The sequence below is a fragment of the Podarcis filfolensis genome (genome assembly GCF_964270895.1).
Source record: "Podarcis filfolensis genome assembly, chromosome: 6".
NCBI lineage: Eukaryota > Metazoa > Chordata > Lepidosauria > Squamata > Lacertidae > Podarcis > Podarcis filfolensis.
In genome coordinates, this window is record NC_139609.1 from 79,360,945 (window position 1) to 79,386,213 (window position 25,269).

Sequence of the window (25,269 nt, forward strand, 5' to 3'; positions counted from 1 at the left end):
GCTCATCTCGCTTTATTGGCCGAGGGAGCCAGCGTACAGCTTCCGGGTCATGTGGCCAGCATGACTAAGCCACTTCTGGCAAACCAGAGCAGCACACGGAAACGCCGTTTACCTTCCCGCCGGAGCGGTACCTATTTATCTACGTGCACTTTGACGTGCTGTCGAACTGCTAGGTTGGCAGGAGCAGCGACCGAGCAACAGGAGCTCACCCTGTCGCGGGGATTCCAACCACCGACCTTCTGATTGGCAAGTCCTAGGCTCTGTGGTTTAACCCACAGTGCCACCCGTGTCCCACAAGTATGGTAGGAGAGGACAATTTAAACATTTTGGTGTAGTACAGTACAGTACAGTATAATCATTCATTCACTGCAGCATATGGCTAGATGTCTTTTCAAAATGAGAGCAAGACCATCAAGACAATCCTAGCTGTGATCCAGAATTGTCATTTAAAGCACAGAGGGACATTTCTTGCTGCCAGCATGAATGGTTCAGCAACTCTGATTTGCAGTTTGAGTCAGGGGGTGTAGTGGACTAGCCCAGAACTCAGTTCCAGGGCAGGAACACAAAGCGACAGAATGACCGGGAGCTTTGCTCAATCTCTTTGGAGAGGCACATTGAAGTTTTCTGTGCAGTCACGAAGATTGCTACAGAACTGAACCCTGAATCTGGAGGCCCTGATCCACAACCTAAGAAAAGACCAAAAAGAAAAACACCCAAGTACATTACAAAGGCTTAATTTCTGGATCTGGTTTGAGATTAATATACTGGTTGCTGTATCACCGTTTTGGTTTTATTATTTGTTTTCTTTGCCTGCTAAGGATGATAAGACTAAGAAATGTTTATTGGTTTTCAAGAATTATTTAGATAGTTTTTCTACACTATTTTTTAAATTGCTTTTGTTTTCTCATTAGTGCTAAAGGCGAGACTGTTTTGCTAATTTTTTAGAGGTGCCCTGATAGCTTTCTGAAGGAGGATTAGGAATGTTTTAAGATTCACTGCAACACAAATGTTTAGGTTTTCTGAGGGTGAAGCTTAGAATGGCTTTGGGTTGAGAATTTTAAAGTGTCTGTGAGCACCAGGAAAGAAGAACCCTAAGGTATGCTACTGAACTTTAGTTTTGACTTCTTCATAATTTAAACTTTGGAGGTTTGAACAGGGATAGAGATTTCTGTTGGGGCTGATAAACACAGTTGTGCTGTGAGTGTGTACTTTTAATCATGTGAGATTCAGTCTTGTACAGTGGTACCTTGGTTCTCAAACACCTTGGTTCCCAAATGCCAAAAACCGGTAAGTAAGTGTTCCGGTTTTCGAACATTTTTCAGAAGCCGAACGTCTAATGCGACTGTCAGCTATTGTTTCCGGGTCACCTGCACCAATCAGAAGCTGCACCTTGGTTTTCAAACATTTCAGAAGTCAAACGAATTTCCAGAATGGATTAAGTTTGGCGCTTTTGTTTTTGCTATTTATTTTGCATTTTTGTTTTTGAGGCTTTTTTGGTTAATTTGTTTTTCTGACTGTGTGGAACCCAGTTCAGTTACTGATTGATCGATTGTGTGACTGTAGAAATGGATAAAAGCCCCCCATCCAAACAATGACTATCATCAGTGCAGGTAATAATAATAATAATAATAATTTATTATTTGTACCCCGCCCATCTGGCTGGGTTTCCCCAGCCACTCTGGGCGGCTTCCATAGAAAACCAAAAATACACGAAAAATCAATCCATTTTGCATTGCTTTCTGTGGGAAAGCGCACCTTGGTTTTGGAACGCTTTGGTTTTGGAACGGACTTCCAGAACGGATTTAGTTTGAGAACCAAGGTACCACTGTAATCTGTTCAACTGTGTCTTACAGGAGCTGTTTTTAAAAACAACAGCACTGGAAGGTGAACAGGACCTCTTTGGAAGGAGAACAGTAAGCTTGGGATAGATTAAAGGGCTTTGATATCCTGTGATTTTATACCTGCATACTGGGTTGTGCCAATAAAAAGACTGCTTAAGAGTCCAAACCCTCTCATTGCTCCGAGACTAAGGGTGCACATAACTACATACTTGAGAAAGGAGGTACTGCAAACAAGTATCTGCATCATTTGATGCAGACAACCTAAGAAATTATAGGTATGCATGCATATTCAGATGGATTCTACCCAAATCAATTTCAGTCCTGCAAATGTCCAATTTTATAGTCAGGCCAAGGTCAGTATTATATGAAACGAGCAAGGAAAATGGTATGGAGATGATGGCCTAGCAAAACTGGTGTGTGGTTATGAGATAGGAGGGAAAGGCAAGATGAGAAAGCAGGCCAGTGGGCGGGAGTGGGTGTGTAAACATTAAGCCCATTAAGCCCAGAGTGACAAGCTGCTAGCCCAAGGGTTTAAGGTGCAACTGAAGTATGCACACACACACATAGGCTGAAATGTACCGAGGTCCAAACCTGACCTGCACCATCCCAAGTACAAAGCAATGCTCAGGTGGCATTCCTGACAGGGCAGATTCGAAGTGCAAAGAGGCCTTTTCTTGGTCATGCCAGGAGAACAGAAATGAGCACACAGCAGAATACAGAGGATGGAAAGAACAGAGCATCTTTACAAAACAACATCTTGAAACCAAACCCAGCTCTAGCATTTCCTCGAAGAAAGGATGTTGTTGTACAGAAACTGGTCTTGTTTTCGTCTCACCACCCTGCCACCGCCCACTTCATTATCCTCCACACCAGATTAAACATCTTCGTTTGTATACTTAAAACAGGGAGCAAGGCACATACTTTTGCTGATGAAAATTACAACATAAAAGTATTCCCTTGCTCTACCTCTTGAATTTTCGGAACACTCCCTTCAAGGAAAGCCTGTGAGATACTTTATACAGCAGAATGTTAACTCTTGACTTTTTTACTCTGCATGATGAAACACGGTTTGTTCTTGCAGAACAGATTTATGGAAAACCTAGGACTAATAGCAGGCGAGAGACTGCACCAATCAATCCCGTTTCCTGTCGTCCTCATGAGTGCAGTGGGATTTTTTAACAGCAAATTTAATGAGTCCGGCAGCAGAATGCAGATTCTGGAAATAAATCCAAGCAGAGCATAGCCAAACAAATCCTAGATAAGAGCCTGTAATTCAGTGATAAAATACATGCTTTGCATACACAAAGTCTGAGGTTCACTCCATGGCCTCTGCAGTTAAAAGGATATCAGGTAGCACAGGTGAGAGATGCTATTAGAGGGCCCCTGTCAAGCTGGGCTAGATGAACATGGTCAAGACTCCAGATAAGGCAGCTTCAGATGTTAATAAACAGAGAGCAATGATAGCCAATGAATATGATTCGTGTTTCTTCCCATGCTTTGGATAACTTTTTTATATTTATCTTTTGCATTGCTTCATTACTATTTCAACAATACTGGTACATGGTGTTGTGAGCTCCTAATTGGTCATGTTTCCTTGTGATAAACCAGATGATGCCTTCGGCTGGAATCATGTGAAAACTATTTATCCCCATTTTCAGGCTGAATCACCAGACCCTGCTTCACAGAGACTGCTTAAATTAGCCACCCCTGCCCTAAAGATTCGCTGTAGGAACAGCTATGTCCCAGGGAGCTTTGCAAGTTGGGCAGGCTCATCCAGCTTTGCCCTGCGTGGCATTGAAATGCCCCACATCAAAAGCCAACTGGAAAACGGTGCTGCTGTTGACGTTCCTAAACTGGCCCAAAACCAGTTCCTGCACCCAAAGGAGCCTAGAATGCCAGCACGTCTCTAGCCTGAATAGGTCACATTATGCTCCTCAGATGTGATGACACAGTAGAAGCCCTGCTTCCCCTGTACTACCGCAGTCCATGTCTCCTAAAATGGGAGGCAACAAGTTTCAAATTAGGGTCCCATAATTGAGGACAACCTCAGGTTACATACGCTTCAGGTTACAGACTCCGCTAACATAGAAATAATACCTAGGGTTAAGAACTTTGCTTCAGGATGAGAACAGAAATCGCGTGGCACCGCCATGGCAGCAGCAGGAGGCCCCATTAGCTAAAGTGGTGCTTCAGGTTAAGAACAGTTTCAGGTTAAGAATGTACCTCCGGAACGAATTAAGTTCTTAACCCGAGGTACCACTGTATATTCTGTAGATTGGCCTGCAAGCAGAGGTCTTTCCCATCATCAGCTTTCATCCTTGAAGAAGGAAGGAATGAAACCTGTCAGCTTCTGCATGCATAAAAATATTGCTTTCCCAGTTAAGCTATTTTCAACAATAAGCCAGTATTATTTTAGGTTGAAAACTGATTTTTAAGAATGAAGAAGAGGCAAGTTTTAATTTTCCTATAGGGCTGTGAGCTCACACACAGACTTCACCATAAATCTTGAGTTGGGAAATATTTTAGCACCTTAACCTCTAGCTAATTAGCACTATCCTCTTTTAACAATCCCGAAGGGGGAATAAAGGGCACCTTGTCAGATTTCCATCACACTTCTTATAGGCACTGCTTTCCATTTCAAATTTCTGACACCCACCATCATTAAGGCTTGCAAAGCACCATGCTGTTTTGCATTACCTTTCAAGTGGATTTGGAGTCTGGCAGCTCAGCTCCTGCCTCCAGGTTATCCTTTCTCAGAAGCACAGGAATCTCCCAACCAAGGAGACAGCCTATAATTATCAAATGTGGCTTTCAAGTGGCTCACATTGCTGCAAGGCATGGAAACCAAAATAATACCGGCTTGAACTGTAGCCAGATACCTGCAAAATCCTGGGTGCAAGGGTCAAAAATCACAGCAAGCATCCATAATCCCCACACCACGAAGTCATCAATCTGGTGACTCTGAGGGTGTGCTGCTGTGACCTACATGTGCTGATAATATTAGGGGGCAAGAGAACAGAGGTAAGTGCATTTAATTCCCACCCTAAGGATATGATTAACACATGATCACTGCACCACTACAACCACCTGAGCTCATGGAAGTTGCCCTTTCTAAAGGGAAACAGTTCTTTTGGTACTTGGGCTTTAATTTCCACTATGCAATAGCACAGTGTAGAAGGGACCAGGGCTGGATTAACACTTATGCCAGTAAACTACTGAAATCTTGACTACATAGCAAGATGCCTTATACAGTGGTACTTCTGGTTACGCACTTAATTCGTTCCGGAGGTCCGTTCTTAACCTGAAACTGTTCTTAACCTGAAGCACCACTTTAGCTAATGGGGCCTCCTGCTGCTGCCGTGCTGCCGGAGCAAGATTTCTATTCTTATCCTGAAGCAAAGTTCTTAACTTGAAGCACTATTTCTGGGTTAGCGGAGTCTGTAACCTGAAGCGTATGTAACCTGAAGCGTATGTAACCCCAGGTACCACTGTACAAAGTTAGACTATTGCCCCATCTAGCTTAATATCATCTACACTGACTGGAAAGGGATTTTCAGTGTTTGAGACAGAGGGCAGTCCCAACCCTGCTTGGAGATGCCATGGACTGGGAATGGGATGCAGGCAATGTAGATGCTCTACCATTGAGCTAGGGCCCTTCCCCACAGTTTGTGGTTTATCTGGAGCAAAGCAGCTGTGGCTTTCATTCTCTGATGCACTCTCATGCTAGTCCATATTTTGCCATGGTATGGCTTAGCACTGAATGCAAACCAGGCCTTAGCAAATTTAGGTCACCTGACCCTGAAACCCTTGAGAAAGCTGGATATGATAACTCAACAATAAGTAATGTCACTCTGCTTGTGCTCAGGAACACTCCTTTTTATTCTCAAACAAAAACTCTGAATCCTAAGTATGGAAAATAAGTTCTAAGGCTTTGCTCAGATTAAGTCCTGAAGGGCTTCTAGCCTAAAACTGAATCCAGGTTTGGAAAACTCTGGTTCTCTTGGAGGGAGGAGTTTACCTGTGACAGAACTGGTGGTTATGACCTTGGCTGAACAAATAAGGAAAATGTTGCCTGTGTACATAAGGCCCTGAAAATAATCTTCTTTATTTCCTTTGCAAGACGGAGGGTTTAATATCCCAACTCATAGCTCTGGCCTAGTCTACACATACAACAGAAAGCGGTAGCAGAATAGATTATGGGAGATCACATCTTTTCAGTGCTTTCCTCCATGCCAAAGAATTCTCTGCAAATGAAAAAATAACATAGCTGAAACAGTGCTGACCTAGAATCTCTACCCCTGAGGTGGTAGATTTGGGGTCCCCACACCTGCAATCTCAAGTAACACAGGTCGCTTCCCTACCTCAGAATTCTGCAACCTAATCAGGCTCCCATCTCTGGTCAGCACTAAGAATCTCTTTTTTCCCTGTTTGCTCAACTTTGAGTTTCGACACTTCCATAAACGCAACAGAAAGCCAACTATGCAACCCAACCCAATGTGGATATATAAGGAAGCATAAACATTATAGAGGCCCTTGGAGAGGAATGTATACAAACCACATTTATCAAATCCCTATTTCCTCTGGCCTGTTGGCCCATCCTAGAGGTTTAAGAAGTCCTCCGAGTGTCACGCATAATCCCAATGCAAATCCACGGGACTGACAGGCTTCAACTTCCTCTCCAACCTTGAGCCAATGTAAATACACGGAGCGGGGTTATTTCGTACTTGTTGTGAAAGCTGACGCGGCATTTTAAGAAAAGCTAAATTTGTCACAGCCTGACTCCTAGACTTAGCTACGTCAGAACAGATAGGGCAAAATCCCGACTCAAGTATTGCTACTCATTAACGTTAAGAAGCATGGATTCATAGAAGCCCAGGTGTAAATCCAAAAAGGCAATTTTGCACACATCTCTTGTGTATCTTATCGCCACCCAGCAGTGACGGACCTTGGAGTCTCAAATTTCAGTGGCATCCCGTGCAATGCCAAAATTTGGTGCCCCCCACCCCGAGGCTCCACATCACTCCCATAAAACAGCCTCTGCATGCAGGACCAGTCTACTTGAGATAATACAAACTGATGCAATATTGCTAGCTCATAAGCTTTTCACTGGTTATGCATCTGAAAGCCGACAATGCTCTAACTGCTGTCAAAAGGAGCTCATTTCTTCTTAAGGTGGGTTCTTGTGCATTTATTTTTTTTTAAAGAAAGTGCATCTAAGTTATACATACTCATATTTAAAAATAACAGCTTCATTTTAAATAAAAATCACATTTCACCATAGTGGGAAAGGCTGTATCCTGGTACTAACTTGTCAACAGAATTTTACTGCAGATTTCTCCTAATAAACACATTTTGTATGCAGTTTTGACCCATGGACACATTTTTGCAAACAAATATTCCTTATATAAGGCACTTTTTATGTTATTTGGCCTAGAATATGGCACACTGTCCCCTCATTTTTATAAACATTATTTGGTTGGAGAACCGCATCACAAAATTTGGATAAGTGCAAAATTTGAAGGATAGATGTGTTTCTGTACACCTATTTTGTAAACCACTACACCTTTGGAACCGTGAATTTGACATACTCACTTTTAAATTTGAAATGAACTGAATTTCTCCCGCATTCCTACCACCTATACTAATTGTCCTAATTTTAATAATCTGTATTGGATTTCAATGATACACATATGGTATTAAGTCACACAGAAATTGAACATAACAGGAAATACAAAAAAGACCAATAGCAACTTCCCCCTTCTATGCCAGAAGCCAGGTAAGCAATCATATTCATTCTTATGTGTAGTCACTGTTGCCTATTTATTACATTTTCTGTGGTGTTCTTGCAGGGGCCTTATAGACCTCTTTAAAAAATAATACTAATTAACCATACATGAGGAAACTATACTTTGAATATCTGTCCCTAAAAGAAAAATATATATCATTTTTTATTGCCGCGTTTTAAAGTACAAGCCTTTGTCTCTTCTCAAAAGTGGTGCAATTTAGGCTACAAAAATGATTTCTGCTGAGAGTTACGTCAACTGAGAGGGGTTTTCAGAAAGGCCACTTACAGTATAACTTCCCAATCAAATCCAATTCAGAAGTAAACATCAATGAACCAAGTGAGTCCTGGTTCGAGCACAAGACGTTACATGGAAAAATTGTCCTGTTGTGTCAGCTGACCAACTCAAATTACCCTTAAGGGCCCCTTAATTTCAATCAGATCAGAAGCTGAGTTCAAGTGCTCTGCTGCTTTGCACAAATGATGATTCCTCGCTTGGCCAATTATCAAACTACAGCTCATACACTCAGCTGCAGGCAGTGCTTTAGAAGCAGGGAAGAGGAACAGAAGTCCCTCCCTCCATGATGCAGATAACCTTCATTGTGATTTGGCCCTGGGCATGGATAAAGGAAAAAGGGAAGAATCACAGAAATAAGGCTCCTGTGTGATCATGCTGAGAGGAGCTGCACCTCACCACTGATCATTTCTGTCCCAGGGTACAACGCGTGTGAAATTTAATAAAACAAGTCAAGATCGCTCAGTAAGATCCATTGTCTGTTCCAGTGATAATGAACCTGTGGCTCTCCAGATGTTGATGAACTCCAGCTCCCATCAGCCCCTGTCCTCATCGCCAATGGTCAAGAATGATAGGAATTGTAGTCCAGCAGCTTCTGGGTGGTCAAAGGTCACCTTTGGTCTTCTGGAGAACTCCAAGCAAGCATTATACAAGCACATCACAACGGACTAGTCTTCTTCCACCCAAACTTGCAAGTGTGTTAACGTTCCACAAACGCAAGTCGGAACCACATGTGCAACTTACAAATCAGTACAAATGCTTTGTTTTGTGTTACCTTCAGGAGCAGTGGGTATTTGCAAATCCTCTGGATTGGAGTTAGGAGATAACCCTCAAGTGGAATGTCTGTGGTCTTTCTGCCTCCCAAAAGCATGCAGCTCTGTAACCAGAAAATAAAAAGAATGTTACCCTTGACTCAAAGCTCCTAGGGACTTTCAGTGAGTTCAGAAAATGAGGATCAGTTCAATGTATGGAAGAAAATGAAGGAACATTTTATTCATTCGTTTCCTTTCCTTAACGGACTTCAAGGAAGTCTCCCAACCAGGCACTGACCAAGCCTAAACCAGCTTGGCTTCATGGCATCATATGGCTTTTGCATTAAGAATTTCAAATTCTACACTGTAATTCTATGCATAACTAAAATTAGATGTGACTGGGCAGACACATTAAACTACATGATATCATGCTAAACCATTGCTTAGAAGGCTGGATAAGCCTCAAGTTCACATATCATGCAACTGCAAGGAGAAAGTTGGGCAGCTTTTGCTTCCATTTTGGCTTACTGCCTACACTGACAGTGAGGTTAATGTTACTATGGGTTTGTTTAAAACAAGCAAACTCCAAACCATGAATTCACTGACAGTGACTACATGAGCTGCCTTTAGCATGGTTTACTATGCAAAGGTGCCATACAAATAAATGATGATGATGGCTTGTTTAAACAAACCATAGTTAGCATCTACCGTAGTTTAGGGTTCAGACAAAGCACTAAACTGCAGTTAATGGAAAAGAGAAGTGAAATCTTCTGAGCTCTTCCTCACAGCCAGGGCAAGGAATATGCAAGCCTGAGGACTGCCTGGGATTTTTCACCTAATGCTAAACTACGGTTTAAACTTTAGCACGATGCCTGAATGCAACCGTAATGTCAGTGTATGGATCTATACTTTTCCTGAAAAGGAACACCACCGCAAAGACCACAACCCTTCTCCTCCCCTGTCCCACTCAACTTCACTGCACTCCATTGCTTTAATACTCTTCTCCTCACCCAGTTCATTTCCAGTATCGAAGTCAGGCTTCTATTCTAAGCAACGGAGCAACACCAGGTAAAGCTGATGTAAAGGTGGGGTTTTCCTGGTTTCCATCACATGCTCCTTCGTATATGTGAACAGCAGAACCCACCCACTCATCCTTATAATGTGTCCCTGGGGTGGATGGGAAGGCAAAGATATCCTATCACATCCAATTAATCCCCTAATCTAAATAAATAAGTGGCCCTTTTAGATTCAGTGATACTCTGTTATGAGCATGCATGAATAGGATTACACTGCAAGAAAGCCAAGATTCTGAGCAAACTGGTTGGATTTTTGCTAATTAGTTCAATTTGTCCCTTTGGAAGCAGACAACAATTTAAAAACTCTCATGCTCAATATGCAAAAGTATTGACAGTAACATCGAATGCTAGTCATGTGCAGAGTCGACCCACTGAAATAATTCATTTCAATGGGTCTACTCTTGAGTGCGAGTAACAGTGGCTATCACCCAAGATTCCTGCGAGTGCAAGGCCCCTGGAATGGAGCGTAACAGCAATCACAATTTTTCCCCCGCTGCTTGCACTCTATTCCATCTGGGTCAAGTTCTCCAGCTCCACTTGCCAAACCAAATTCTCCAGAGAGACACTAAAAGACTTGGTGAGGAAGATGAGGTTCCTACACTGCTGTCTACTTCAGACAGCTAGCGGTCTAAGTGGAAGATGGAGCACCTGTTGAGTAATAGATTTCTTCTAACTCCTAATTCCCTCTATCACTCAGATCCTCCTCCTCCTCTATGTGATCATCCTAGCCTTCCCCTGAAGCTCCACAGAACTTCAGAGTGATGCCAGAAGCCATGCTTCATAAAATTGCACTTTTTGGCAAGTACCATAGTTTTTCAATCATGTGTCCCACAAAACAGGTCGCCAAACCCTCTTTTCCTGCCAGAAGTAGTGTCAGAAGTGAATCAGCAGCACAGACTGAAATGCACCCAGACCAGATGCACATTCCAGAACAGCCTGAACGTCCTCATGGGCGCATGGCAAAGCTTCAGTTCCCAGAGTGGTTTTAACAATGGGGGTGGTGTTCCTCTTGAGAGCACCTAGTCCCCCATCTCTGCCACAGACTTATTCTTACTTAGTAAGTACCTGTCAGGTAACAACTGGTGTCTCTCAAGTCCTAAGCCTGCCAGCTTTTGCCCATCTGGGGTTCTCATAAGATCTCCAGAGCATCATCTGACACAGCTGCCCAGAACTGCTTATGAGTTTTGCACAATGAACATTTTCACTCTTCGAAGATGTTTTCACCAGACACCAATAATTAGATTTCCTCTATAGACACAGAGTCTGGCTTCGATGCACACATTTTTCAGACTGTTTCAGGCTGGCAGTGCTGGCCACTACCTTCCAAAACTCTCGTTCCCATTTTCCAGGGTTCTTGTGTGAATCATAAACCATTCTTGTCCCCCTTGTTGTTTTCTCCAGTCTTGGCCTTTGAATTCAGCACAGAGTTTTCCCACATTTTCCAAGGCAGGTCTCTATTTCAGCCACTGTGAGAGCACCACGGCCAATTCCACTCACACAAGAAACTCTTTTATTTTCTCATTTGACCTCATTAGATGGGGACATTATTATGCTGGGCAGGATTGGGGAAGGGGGGCAGGGTGAAAAATGGGGGGAGGTTGACATAAAGAAATACCAGCCTTCCACATATTCCCTACATACAAATGTCATACAAAATCTCATTTTTTGTAGAAACAAAACAGTACCACCGTCTACAAACTTTCCTGCCTATTCAAAAGATGAGGTGACGTTGCTGAAGAGTTTTGTTTTCTGCCAGTCCAATTAGTTGATGCAGATAACATTCTAGAATAATGTCTGTACTCAAAGTTTCTCTCTCTCTCCATCTCTCAAAAATTGAACAGAGATGCTTATGTTTGCAAATGGAACAAGAGGAACTTCTCTAGCTACGTGATAGCTTCCAAGGAAGGTTCTCTGAGGCACATTAGCAGCAATCTACTACCTTCTTCTTAGGTATGCTAACTGTCTAGATCAGGGGTAGGCAACCTAAGGCCTGGGGGCCGGATCAGGCCCAATTGCCTTCTAATTCCAGCCCACGGACGGTCAGGGAATCAGCGTGCTTTTACATGAGTAGAATGTGTGCTTTTATTTAAAATGCATCTCTGGGTTATTTGTGGGGCATAGGAATTTGTTCATTTTCCCCCCAAAAAATATAGTCCGGCCTACCACATGGTCTGAGGGATGGTGGATTGGCCCACAACTGAAAAAGGTTGCTGACCCCTGGTCTAGATATTCCAGCAATCTGGAGATAATTTTGGGGGGAATTAGACATGGGGGAAGGGGTTAATTTCTTTCATGGGCACAAATCATCCCATGTATGAGATAAAGCCAGCAGGTGCAAGGTCAGCTAAGCCAGTTACTATGGCAACAGCTCAGTGCCATCTATATAAGTGATTAAGGCATGCCAGCACATTAGTCAGTCGGTGAGTCTGTCCATGGGTCGGAGTATGTTTTAAGTCTTGAAACTGCTGGAGCAACAGAAATACTTCCTACTTGTATATATCTGTATCTGTATCTGTATCTGCAAAGCCTACAAGCTGTATGTATCAACATCCAGAACTGTATTACTGAAGCCTGGTCTTCTGCAGCAGTAAACTTTTTTGGACCTTAAGCTGTCTCTGTGTGGTGACTGGAACTGGGGCAGACTTCAGCTATGTGGGTATCTCACCTAAGATTCCCAACAATAATGTCATAGTGATTTACTGCAGGGAATTCTCCATCTATGCACAATACTATCGCAGACCGCACACAAGGGCCATGTAGTAGAGACCAGAAGAAATGACACGTCTTGGCAGATCAAATTAATCAGAAATGGGAAGTATGGCTTTTCAGAAAAGGGAACTGAAAAGAGGGTGGAGAGAAGGGATCAGCCTGTGAAACAAACAGAAGAGGATACCACAAAAGGTGCACACCAAACTTAGTAATAAATTACTGAGGCCCCAAACAGTTTAAAGACAACTGAATCAGTTAGTTTGTTTTCATTATTTATCTTCTAACTCTTATGTAGCATACAAAGGATGCCCAGACCTGGCAAGACTCAAACATGCTTACCTTCAACAAAGCTGCTATATCAAAATGTCTTTGGACCAACAGGAGCTAACCTAATGTCCTTCAGATGCTGTAGTCCACAATTCCCATTATCCTCAGCCACCATTGGTAAGGGATCATGGGAGCTTGTAGCACAACAGCATCTGGAGGGCAGTGCATTTGCAACCCATTTTAGATCATAGCCCTTGAACAAGTTTCAACCAATGTATGTTTTCCTCTTGGCTTGAGAACAGATTGGGAATGATTTTAAGGAGAACAACTTCTAAAAGGGGAAAGAATGAAGAAGCCCCTTTTCTGCTGGTGGTCTTCTGCTACAGACTGTAGTATTTATGACTATATTTTGCTTTGTGTGTTTTTTGTGGGGGGCATAGGAACTGCTTTATACAGTCAGATCACTGATCCATCTAGATAAAAAAGCAAAGGTAAAGGACCCTTGGACGGTTGAGTCCAGTCAAAGGTGACTATGAGGTTGCGGCGCTCATCTCACCTCAGGCCGAGGGAGCTGGCATTTGACCACAGACAGCTTTCCGGGTCATGTGGCCAGCATGACTAAACCGCTTCTGGCATAACGGAACACTGTGACGGAAACTAGAGTGCACAGAAATGCCGTTTACCTTCCCGCCACAGCGGTACCTATTTATCTACTTGCACTGGTGTGCTTTTGAACTGCTAGGTTGGTAGGAGCTGGGGCAGAGCAACGGGAGCTCAAACCATCACGGGGATTCGAACTGCCAACCTTCTGATCGGCAAGTGCAAGAGGCTCAGTGGTTTAGACCACAGCACCATCCATCTAGCTCCGTACTGACTACACTGATTGGCAGCAGCTCTCCAAGGTTTCAGGCAGGGGTCTGTCTCAGCCCTACCTGGATATGCCGGGGATTAAACCTGGGACCTTCTGCATGAAAAGCACAGGTTCTTATCAGTAAGCATACAGCATTTTTAAACTTTCTATAACTGAGCATCATGTGCCGTTTGGGTACCACCAGTGCTTACCAAAAGGAATGCTCTCACAGGAGGGATCTTGTTCAGTTCCATCAAGAGCCTGAGTGCTTTTTCATGGTTGCTGCAATATTCCTCGTATACAAAGAACTTGTCTTTCTGCAAGGTGAGGAAGAAAAAAAGCACACGTAAATGAAAGGCATCCCATTTATCTTTTGCATTTTACTTCAAATTAGTACAAATAAAATTTCCTTTCAAATGTGTACAGATGACGTACACAAGAAAGTATGAGATATGAGCAAACGGTTGGAGGTGTCATCTATTGCATTTTGAAGTTCATGTTGTCCTGCAGCAAGGTTTCTGGATTGACTTCTTAAATATTACACCTTTCAGTGAAAAACCTCTCAGTGAAGATAGGTATTTTTTAAGACACTGCAATATTAGGGCCATGTGTTACAATAAACCCATTTTGCACATTGTTCCAGGTTGGCTTGTTTCATACAAACCATAGTTAATGTTAGAAACAGTTTGTTGGCATGAATGATACAACAAGCTATGGCTAAATAAAAACAGAAGCAAACGCTTCTGAACACCTCCAACCAGCTGCATGGGAAGAAAGGATGCATGAGTCTAAGCTGATTCACATTACACTAAACAAAGGTTCAGCATGATATATGGAAATGGACAAAGGACAATCACAGGATGTAAATGAAAATGGAAGAAAAAGGATGTGTAAGGGGTGGGAAACAAATTCTTTTTATGCAGGCACAACACACACATACATACAAAGTGAGACCCTCATAAATATATGCAACCTCTGTGAGAGATCCAGAGAAACGTAAGTGCATCTTAGTGCATCATACAGCCAAGGTCCAAAGATGTTATGTGTACATGGGGGGGGGCTACCTGATCGGCTGCAGACACAGCTTTTTTGTTTTTGATATAGCAGTTTCCAGCGCCAAAGAGACATGCCACAACTCAGTATAAAATACGGCTTGCGTCTTTATAGGTAGGAACAAATGAAGAAAAAATGAAGCTGCCTTCTGGGTTCATTCTCTCTCTCTCTCTCTCTCTCTCTCTCTCTCTCTCTCTCTCACACACACACACACACACACACACACAAATGTCTGAGACATAAACAGCTTACAAGCACACACTCCAATTTTCTAGCTGAAATAAATTCTCTCTACATACTAACATCAAAAAGCAACTGCCATCGCTGTTACATGATGTACTTTCCGTGTCACAGTTCAAGTTGGCTACCCCACCCCCGCTGAATGAAGATCAGACATGCTAGGCCCGTTACAAAACACAGTCATCTGCAGATTGGCACAGAATGTTTTTCAGACAAGCAGTAAAACCGTCTCCATGCCGGAATCAATCAGACATGGAATAACAAACCCTTCCATGGCTGACTGAGATGAGCAAGATAGCTAGCAATCACGCTAGGAGACTTTCAGTAGAAAAATCAAGAGGTCGTCCCAGGTACTGAATATCCATCTAGTTCCTTGTCACCTGGAATTTGCCTTTTATTTGTGTGTGTTTTTATTGCATTTATATTGTGCCTTTCTTCCATCATGGAGCCCAAGGAAGCAGTGTACACGTGGTTCCCAGGCAGCCACTGTTCCAGGCACTATGCAGACCCAGACCTGCAAGGTGGTAGTTTCATGTGACTTCAAACCGTACACATCCTAGGACCTAAGTGTGCATATTATTCAAACGCTGCTGAGTATACCTCTATACCACTTTATTACCATATACTACTTGCTTGGAGTTGTATCCCTCTTCTATCAATGGGCCTTAGCTGGAGGTAAAAAGCAATAGTGCCCCAACAGGGGCTGGGTCAGGTTTCCATTTCAATTTCCCACAGTGCCCCAGAATTAAAATGGCTTGAGGAAGAGAACAGTGCTGGTGTCAACAATGGGCCCTGCTAGCATACTGGGGCTTTGGCAGTTGCCAAAGAATGCTGGTGGCTCAACACTGATCCTGAGTTCAGTTATATTAGTAGTAGTAGTAGTAGTAGTAAGCTAAAGGTAAAGGGACCCCTGACCATTAGGTCCAGTCGTGGCCGACTCTGGGGTTGCTGCGCTCATCTCGCTTTATTGGCAGAGGGAGCCGGCGTACAGCTTCCGGGTCATGTGGCCAGCATGACTAAGCCACTTCTGGCGAACCAGAGCAGCGCACGGAAATGCCGTTTACCTTCCCGCCGGAGCGGTACCTATTTATCTACTTGCACTTTGACGTGCTTTCGAACTGCTAGGTTGGCAGGAGATGGGACCGAACAACAGGAGCTCACCCCGTCGTGGGGATTCGAACCGCTGACCTTCTGATCAGCAAGTCCTAGGCTCTCTGGTTTAACCCACAGCACCACCCGCGTCCCATCAGTAGCAATAGTAGTAGTAGTAGCAGTAGTAGTAGTAGTAGTAGTAGTAATAAACCACCCTTTAGCCAAAGATCTCAGGGCAGTTCACAATATAAAAATAAAAGATAGACGCACAAATATATAGCTAAAGAAGAAGAAACAAAACGATACCGCCCCCTCTCACAAGCACATTTAAAAGACCATCAGCCAAAGACCTGGTTGAAGAGGAGCATTTCCGCCTGGTGCCTAAAGATATATAATGGAGGCGCCAGGTGAGCCTCCCTGGGGAGAGTTTATATGGGGAGAGGCAGCCCTTGAGGTATCGCAGTCCTGAGCCGTTAATCCAGGGATGGGTAATTTGCGGCCCTCTAGATGTGGTCCGACAGCTCCCATCATCAATAGTCATGCTGGCTGGGGCCGATGGGAGTTGGAATCCAACATACAAAGGTCCACACAGCTTTCCCATCCCTGGACCAGTGCAACATGGTGTTTCAAGGCAGCCAGATGCCTCCCAGGAACCCATAAAAGGAGTCAACTTCCGCTGCAGTCAGTCCCCATCAGAAGTATGCCGTCTCTGAATCTGGACGTTTCATTTCGCCACGGACAAACTGATCTTTCATGAATTTGTCAAATCCCCTTTAAAGGCAGCAGACATCATTGCGCCTTGAGGCAGCAAATTCTGAAAGTAAACTACGTGGCCGCCTGACGTAGTACTTTCTTTTGTCTGTCCCGAAACGACTGCCAATCAATTTCATTAGAAGATCATACATTCCATGAACCGTGAATTCCTTTCCTGTTACCAAATGGAAGGGATCCGCTGTCTACAAAGAACAAGGCAGGATCCAGATAAGCAGCACTGGAGGCCACTAAAAAAGGGATGCTTTTGTTGTCCCTAAAGATTCTGTTTAGTATAATCTAATTACACATTTGTTTTTGCCTCTTCATTTATCATTATTTAACATTGTTTCTCCATCCAATCACAACCACCAGGGGAAATAAAAGTATCAGCCACAAAAAGATTAAGGAAAGAAGCTGGAAAGCAGCAGGCTCTCGGGTCTTATCCTTTGCTACACTACACATCTGGAATTGCAGCTGCTTATTCAGTTTCAGGCAAATTTGAGAAGAAGGTTGCAGCAGTATAAAGGCAAAAGATCCTGGTGACCAGATGCAGGAAGCTGTATGGCTTTGGGGCGGGGGGTGACGCAACAGAACAGGACAGTTTTTGTTCTTAAAATACCACTTCATGAAATATAGGGAGAGACAACAGTTCAGCGGCAAGAGGGCTGCTTTTGTACGTATAGAGGCTGAAGGTTTCATTTCTGAGAATAGTAAAAAAAGGGGGGAGGAGTTACCTTGACCAAAGCTATTTACAGAATTGACAGTTTATTAAGAATTGTGTGTCAGCAGCTTTACTGATGGTTAAGACTGCAATCCCAGCTACACTTACCTGGGCATAAGCCCCAATGAATTCAGTTGGACTTACTTGCAAGCCTACATCGTTAGGATTGCAGCCTAAAATATTGCTGAATAATATTCAACTATAGGTGGAGAGGGAGATCAGGGACATTCTTGGTAGTGGCACCTGCTCTGTGGAATGCCCTCCCATCAGTTGGAGGTAGTATAATTCTGGATACTAGTGTCTGGAAACCACAGGAGGGAAGAGTGCTCTTGTGCTTGGGTCCTGCTTTCAGGTTTCCCCCAGGCATCTGGGTGGCCACTGGATGCTGGACTAGTGGCCTGATCCAGCAGGACCCTCCTTATGAGCATTATCAAATGCAGGTTCGATCTCAGCCTAGCTAAGGACCCATCCTCAAGGGCAACATCGAGTTCTTCTTATGACTATGAGAACAAGAAGAAGAACCATGACTAGAAAGCTTTGGTCTGGACCAATAGGACTCATCTTACGTTAACCCCAAATACAGTGGTGCCTCGCAAGACGAAATTAATCCGTTCCGCGATATTAGCGGCTTAGCGGCTATTAGCGGCTATTAACGGCTTAGCGGCTTTAAGAAAAAGGAAACAAACTCGTCGTCTTGCGAAGCAAGCACATAGGGAAATTCGTCTTGCGGAACGACTCAAAAAACGGAAAACTCTTTCGTCTTGCGCGTTTTTCGTCTTGCGAGGCATTCGTCTTGCGAGGTACCACTGTAACTCTTTAGACCAGGGGTGGGCAATACACAGCCTGCAGACGCTGTTAAGACTACAGCTTAATCCCTGATCATTGGCCATGTTAGGTGGGGCTGAACCTGCTAAGTCCCCGGTCTCAGCACAGTCAAGTCCCAGAACCCCAGACACTTGCCCTATGCACATCTTCCAGGTATACTTATGAGCAGGGCACCAGGAAACTGGTTTTTAAAATATCATCCTTCAGCATCACTGAACTCTTTCCATTTGAGAAGAGGTGACACTGGGGTGACAGGACCCAATGTCAATTTGTCGATTGTGATTGCAGCTCTGTGACTTTGGTAGCATTGTTAGAGGTTAAATTTAGACCATGACATCTCCTGGCAAAACTCAGCTCAATGTATTCAATAATTATATACACGCCAGAGGGTTTTCATCAAGACTTTCCCAGCTGCCCTTCATGCATAAGAGCCACAAGTATGAAAGCTATGCTTTCAAATTACCCGGTGCCTGAAGTGTTTAATTTCCTCTCTGGATGACATTGAGGTTCCTTCACTGGATAAGGAAATTATCAGTTACATAATTGCAGGTGCTACCCCTGGAAATCTGAACTTGCACTTACCAAGTGTATCATGGTCACTAGCCGTAGCTATCTAAAAACGGAATCTTTCTTATTCGGGAAATTCTCCCCCATTGATTTAGGGCCACTTCACATGTTGCCCTATTTCCAAACAAGCTGGAGGAATTACAGGAATACATGTGAGCAGATGACCACATACAACAATCCTACTTACATGTGGGCAGCTCAATGCAGTGGGAATCTATGGTGGCCACACAAGCCTGGTGCCTTAAAACGGCCTGCACAATTTACACATCTGTTGCATTATACATGGCCATCAAGGGCATGCAATATTTAATGGAATCTCAATCTTATCAACTGGGTTGTGCTGTATAATTGCTCAGAGAGAGCATCCTGCAGAATGTATTGAACAATGGGAAATATGCTTGCCAGTTTCTGTCTGGCAGGGCTGCTTCTTAATGTGTGATTTTACCAACAGATTTGTTTGAATTTATCGCAAAGTGCTTTGGGGTTAAGAAGCATCTCTGGGATGAAAGACAGTCTGGGGGGAAAGTAGACTAAATCCCCTAGGGCCAGAGAGATCCAATTTTAAAAGAAACTAGAGTTTTCCCTCTTTGGTCACTGGCTTTGAACTCCTGTGAGTGTGGTGAAGACATGAGAAAGTACCTTATCAAAATGATACATTTGCAAATAAGCATTTTAGCTCATACTCACAAATTTTAAGAAAACTTCTCCCAGTTCATGCTGAGACTGAGGTTCTGGATGCAAACAATATTCCAGAGCCATCAGGAAGTCCTTGTGAACATCAAGTATATCTTCTATGTTGGAAAATAAAATCTGCAACATAAAGGAGTATCCATTAACAATAGCTAATGAAAAACATGATAGGGTCTTAAAATATTATTCTGATCCATTCATCCCAAACTATCTTTATTATCCTTACTATTTGATGATGATGGTTGAAGCATCACACTAAACTATACCTATTTAACTATGTTAAATACTTATTTAACTATGTGTTAGCACAAATGCTGAATTGACAAATTATAAATTGTGATTGCTCAGCAAACCACAAACAGAAACCATAGTTTGCAGCAGGTCTAAAAACCATGGTTTGTGATAGCTACGGTTCATTGTTCAGTGTGGCATCTGAGTGGAGTCACAGACCTTAAAACTCTTAACTGTCTGGACTCAGGATACTTGAAAAATCACTTGTCCCCATAAGCACCTGCCCAGCAGCTGAGATCATACTCAGAAGCCCTTTGTCAGGTGCCCTTGCAAAGCATAGCCTGATATTTCATCTGTTCTCTTATGCTTTATTATGGTTGTTTGTGTGTTTTGTTGTTTCTACGTTGCTGTTTATCTTCCTTGAATGCCATTCACAGCTGAAAAGCAGCACACAAATCTTTTAAACAAATGCATAGGATGTAATTCAATGTCACACTATGACAAACATTTCATTCTGAGAAAGTATTGCAGCTTGCCAGACAGAACTATACCACTCTCCTCCTCCTGTCCACTATTCTGGAGTTTATCTAGACCTCCTGACCTGATCCCGACCCCCCACAAAAAGCCACTAAGACATGGGAGGAAATGAGACATCAATTTTCAAACTTAAAAGGCAAGCAGAGCTAAGAGCTAGACTTCTTGGTAAAACAAACCATGGTTTTGAGTTTCCACATGTAAAGCTGGCAAACCATGGCTTGGAGTGTTTTTTCTGCTTTTGTTATTTATCCTCACAGCATTCATAAATTCAAAAATGAACCCCCTTCTTCATGCTACAGCAGCTCTGGAGGTGAAATTATGGTTGTTGGTCACTGCCTCTCAATGCAGACATCCCAACAAACTAAAGTTAGCAATAAACCACGGTTTGCAAATCCATTTCATCCCATGATCTGAATCAGGGTTTGACACCTGATCGCAAACAACCTTTTGTCAATTCAGCTTCCTTAAGCATGGTTTAGCAGAATGCGTGATTTGAGCAACTGTCCTCTCTAATGCTACTGTTTGTAATTATCTGCAGTCCCCTTCTCAGCATGTACTGGGCCACAGAGCAGAGGTCAGCTATGTTAATGGGTTCTGATGGGCCTTAATTATCTGTCTGGCACGCACTGCCTTCTGTCTTATCCTCAGCTGCTTGCTTCCTGCTGAAGGTGATCCTCAATCCAGCCAGCTGTCTCAAAGCCAGAGATGGCTTTGTGTTTACCAGGGTGGTTTTAATGAGGAGTTAAAACCTGTTCTGATTGCCCTAGGGAAATCTAATTTGTCATCCTTTATGTCATTAGTATTGTAACTGCTGGGCAGCAGAGATCTGCACTAAGCATTTTGTTTGCTTGTTTCAGTTTCAGATTATGAAATAACCAAGGCAGAAGACAGAATAAAGTGTTTGGTTGCCTATTTCAAAAGGCTATATTCTGTCTGGCAAGCGACCACATCTATAGACCTCTGGGAGCAGGAAAAGATCCAACACGTTGAGATGTTCCTCCATCATCAAACCCATTCAGCACTCTCAGTTCTGTCCATGTTAATCATAAGAGCATTAGGGCGCAATAAAAGTCCTACTGGCCAATGATCTACCTAATCAAACATCCTGTGTCAAAGAGTGAACAGTCATATGTAGGTCACAAGCAGGGCACAAGAGTAACAGCCCCACACTATTTCTGCTATTAAGAGATACACTGCCTCTGAACACTGAGGTTCCATTTAGTGATCATGGGTAACACTCACTGATGGACTTATCCCCCAAGAATGTGAGAACTTGTGTGGTTTAGAAACTGAACAAGGAGCAGAGAGATGCACTTTTAAATCTCTGCTCAGTTGTGAAGTTCACTGTGTGGTCTTGACCCAATAGCCATCTTACAGCCTTAAAGCTATACCTTAGAGGACTCTTCTGACAACAAAATGGGGATCTATGTGCAGTGACCTAAAAATGTAGCGTGGAATTCAATGTAGTGCCAAGTGCAGGTACGTACCCATGAAAGTCCTGATGCAGGACTTCCCACTTTTCTCTCCCTGGTCACCCCCTACACGGCTTTTTGTAAACCACTTTGAGGAGTGAGGGTTCCATCAAGCACTATAGAAATTTTATGAAATAAAGAAATAAACCTGTCCTGGTTGTTCCCCAAACCCTCCAGAGCAAATTTAGGGGGCACAAGGGGAGGAGAGAGGTGGACAGTCCTGCTGCCTGAGTGGACCTTGTTCTATGCATGCAACAACTTACTTGAATTTCACCCATAATAAATAAATGGAGAGGGAAAGTATAGTCTCCTTGTAAAGCTATCTAAACTTGATGTTTCAAAAGGATAAACTAGATACAGAATGGCAGATTCAATAGTAAATATGTACAAAGTCATTAACAAAGAACTGGAACAAAGAATTCTGACTTCGACAGATTTGAAATTGGTTATGAAAACTGGGGAAGCAAATCTTGTGGTCGCAAAGCAGAGCTCACTGAAAATGTCAGCAATGAAAAAAGAAATAGCAATATTTTTCACTGGCCAAAGAGCAAGGGGATGGAGCCAAATGTAGTGTTAGATATGATGAAGAAAGGGGATTGAAAGAAAAACAGCAAGTTTCATTAATCCATTTGATGAGTCTATGATGCGGGGATACTTAAGGACTACAGTGTACTTGGATTCACTTCAAAGAAGATATTGCAGACCTGGAAAAAAGATGTAGAAAAGGGCAACTGGGAGAAGAGAAGTTGCATTTACCAAAAGGGCCAGCCCAAGACATTTTGCCACCTGAGACGAAAGTCAAGACAACAACACTGTCCCATTCTACATACAGAAGTCAACTGGACTGGTAGCTGATTATTATTTCAACACTGGCAAAGGGACAGCATCTTCTACTTCACTTGAGGTCAACAGGCTAGCTAGGAGTACAGAGGTATCTAAGAGCCCCCCCAGCAGGTGTCACCTGAGGAGGATACCTCACTCTGCCTAACAGTAGAGCTGCCCCTCCTTGCAAAACCTTTTGCAATTGAAGCACTGGCCAAAGGAGTGGGGAGAGGGCCTTGATAACCTTGTATGGAATTGCCAAGGTTAGCCTCTTGCTTCAATGACCAAGCAGTGAAAAAGACCCTTTATTTTTATAAGAGCTTCTTAAATCCTCCCTGTGCTTCGGCAAAGGGATAAACCAAAAGCATCGCTCTGCATCCACAAAGAGGCTTCAGGCAAAAAATGCATTCAATCAGTAGCAAACAGAAAATGAACTGATGTAATATGTGATTGCGGTGACAGATATATTTAGCACCTTTGGAGGTGATAAATCATTTGGAATAAAAGCAATGGAAATAATATCCATCTGCATTTTATCATCTGCTGCATTTGCAGACCAGAAAAAAAGCTTCACCTGCTGAACCTTTGCTTGTTCTCCAGGCAGCTGAATGAGGCCTGCAAGAAAAATGTTGCCCACCCAACCCAGATCTCACCCTAGAGAAAGAGCCATCAATGGCATGCACAGCTCCTCTCTCCAGGAGAGGAAGCAAGCATGAACTTCACTGGCTGCTGAGCAAAACAGCCACATAAGCAAATAGCAGCATCTAGGGTTGAAATCCCAAGAGAGTCTGTGTGTGCCTTTAAATTATGCACACTAAATTTTGCTGCAGTTCTCCCCTCCGTTTCCCCCTGGATCCTTTCTTCTTCTCCCTAGTGAGTAGGACTCCAGGGGAGGGCACAGAGAAAGAGGATAGTTTTCCTCCCTCTCTTGTAGCACTAGAACTCATGAACCTGAATGCTAGAAGATTCAAGATAAACAAGACAAAGCACTATAGAACTTACTCCGACAGAAGGCAATGGTGGCCACCAACTTGGATGACTTTAAAAGAGGACAAATACATGGAGAATAATGCTAGCAATGGCTACCAGCTAGCCATGATGGCTGTGTTCCCCCTCCACAATCAGAAGCCTTATGCTTCTAAATGCAAGTTGCTGGAAAGAGCAGGTGGGGAGAGTGCAGGTACACTCATGTCTGACTTACAGGCTTCCCACAGCCATCTGGTTGGCCACTGTGAGAACAGCATGCTAAATGGGCTCTTGACCTGCACCTTCAGGACTGCGCTTATGTATGCTTCAAAGCATATGGTTAGAAGGGGTATACAACAGGATTGATGATCTAAAGAAGGAAACAAACCGCTAGATATGTAGTCAGGATTCACATCTCCCAGCTTGGAAATGCAGGCTTCCAATTTTTTGGTCAAAGAGGAGAGTGAGTGTTATGACCTCTCAAATTCTTCTCCAGCTCAGGTTTTTAATCCAAGCAGAGATGAGTTCAACCCTTCTCCATGAGCCTCTGCACATTTACATTCCTTCAGAGTCCATTCTACCTGCTCACTGACTGTATTTCCCAGGCATGTGGAGCTGCACACTAAGAAACAGAGGAATGAGAGACCTCCCCTCCAAGTTGCCTTATTGTGACTTCTTAATGCCAGACTAGGAGGTGGGGGTGAGGGTTGGAGTCTCATAGTAGAAGGATAACTAGATCCTGTTGCATCCTTGACGTGGAACACAATAGCATCAACATCAATTTGAATTGGCTGAGATCAAGCCAATAATTTTATAAATTTATTCAGAAATGGCTCATTCATCAGTAGAAACCCCAACACTTTGCCTACCAATTTAATATTGACAACTATAGGTGCATCCAGTTAGACCTTCCCATTGGTCCCTGGGAGCAAAGGTTTGCCTAGGGTTGCTACACATTATTATTATTATTATTATTATTATCATCATCATCATCATCCAGCCAGCTTTCAACAACTACGTAACAGGCAGAAAATAAGGCAAAGATTTCCCCGCTGTTGCATCCATCTCCATGCTAGGAAAAAAATTACCTGTTTCTTTCTACCCGCATCTTTCAAAGGTGAAAAATGCCTGTGCATTTAACATAACATGGAAGTCCTTCGTCAGCAGTGGCTAACAACTCACTGACCAGATGTATGCAAACCCAACCTCTTGCCATACTCTAAATCATTCACAAAGAGATTGGTAGTCTGAGAGACTTACCTTGATGTTGTCCTCTGTTATGTATTTTTCAGCTTTGTCCACAGCGCTCTGTCTAATTCGGTGGAGAAATGCCTATGGGGAACAAAAAGGGAAAAAGTGGGTTAGTGTCAAACAGATACTGGTGAATGGGATACTGTCCCACCAATCTCAGTCTGCCCTCAGCCAGCCCCCACCAACCTGCCTGCCTGCCTATACACAGTGCTATTTTTCTAGAAAAAGAGGTGCCAGAATTCACCCTTGTTCTCTTAGAATGGCAATGGTGCCCACCTGAAAAGTGCCAGAACCGAGTTCCAGTGAGTTCTGACTTTAAAAAAAAGCCCTGCTTACACCCAGTCCAGGGGGTCAATTCCTCCCCCTTATTCTCAGCGTTGCCCTTGTAGAAGTCGGAAGGGAGGATAATGGGGACAAAACTCAAATTGGTTAGCTTTACCTGCCATTGGCTTTGAATCCACTTACTGTTTGAGTTCC

The 25,269-nt window shown here is 43.3% G+C and overlaps 1 protein-coding gene across 1 annotated transcript in view; it reads right to left on the bottom strand.

Annotated features, from left to right (window-relative positions):
- Positions 1–25,269, bottom strand: part of PREX1 (phosphatidylinositol-3,4,5-trisphosphate dependent Rac exchange factor 1) — a 217,866-nt gene that overhangs the window by 96,786 nt on the left and 95,811 nt on the right. Inside the window, exons 2-5 of the mRNA XM_083618315.1 lie at positions 24,802–24,873; positions 19,511–19,633; positions 13,785–13,889; positions 8,694–8,795 (exon numbers count right to left, since the gene is read on the bottom strand). Of these exons, the coding sequence (XP_083474441.1) occupies positions 8,694–8,795; positions 13,785–13,889; positions 19,511–19,633; positions 24,802–24,873 (402 nt within the window). The remainder of the gene's footprint in view (positions 1–8,693; positions 8,796–13,784; positions 13,890–19,510; positions 19,634–24,801; positions 24,874–25,269) is intronic.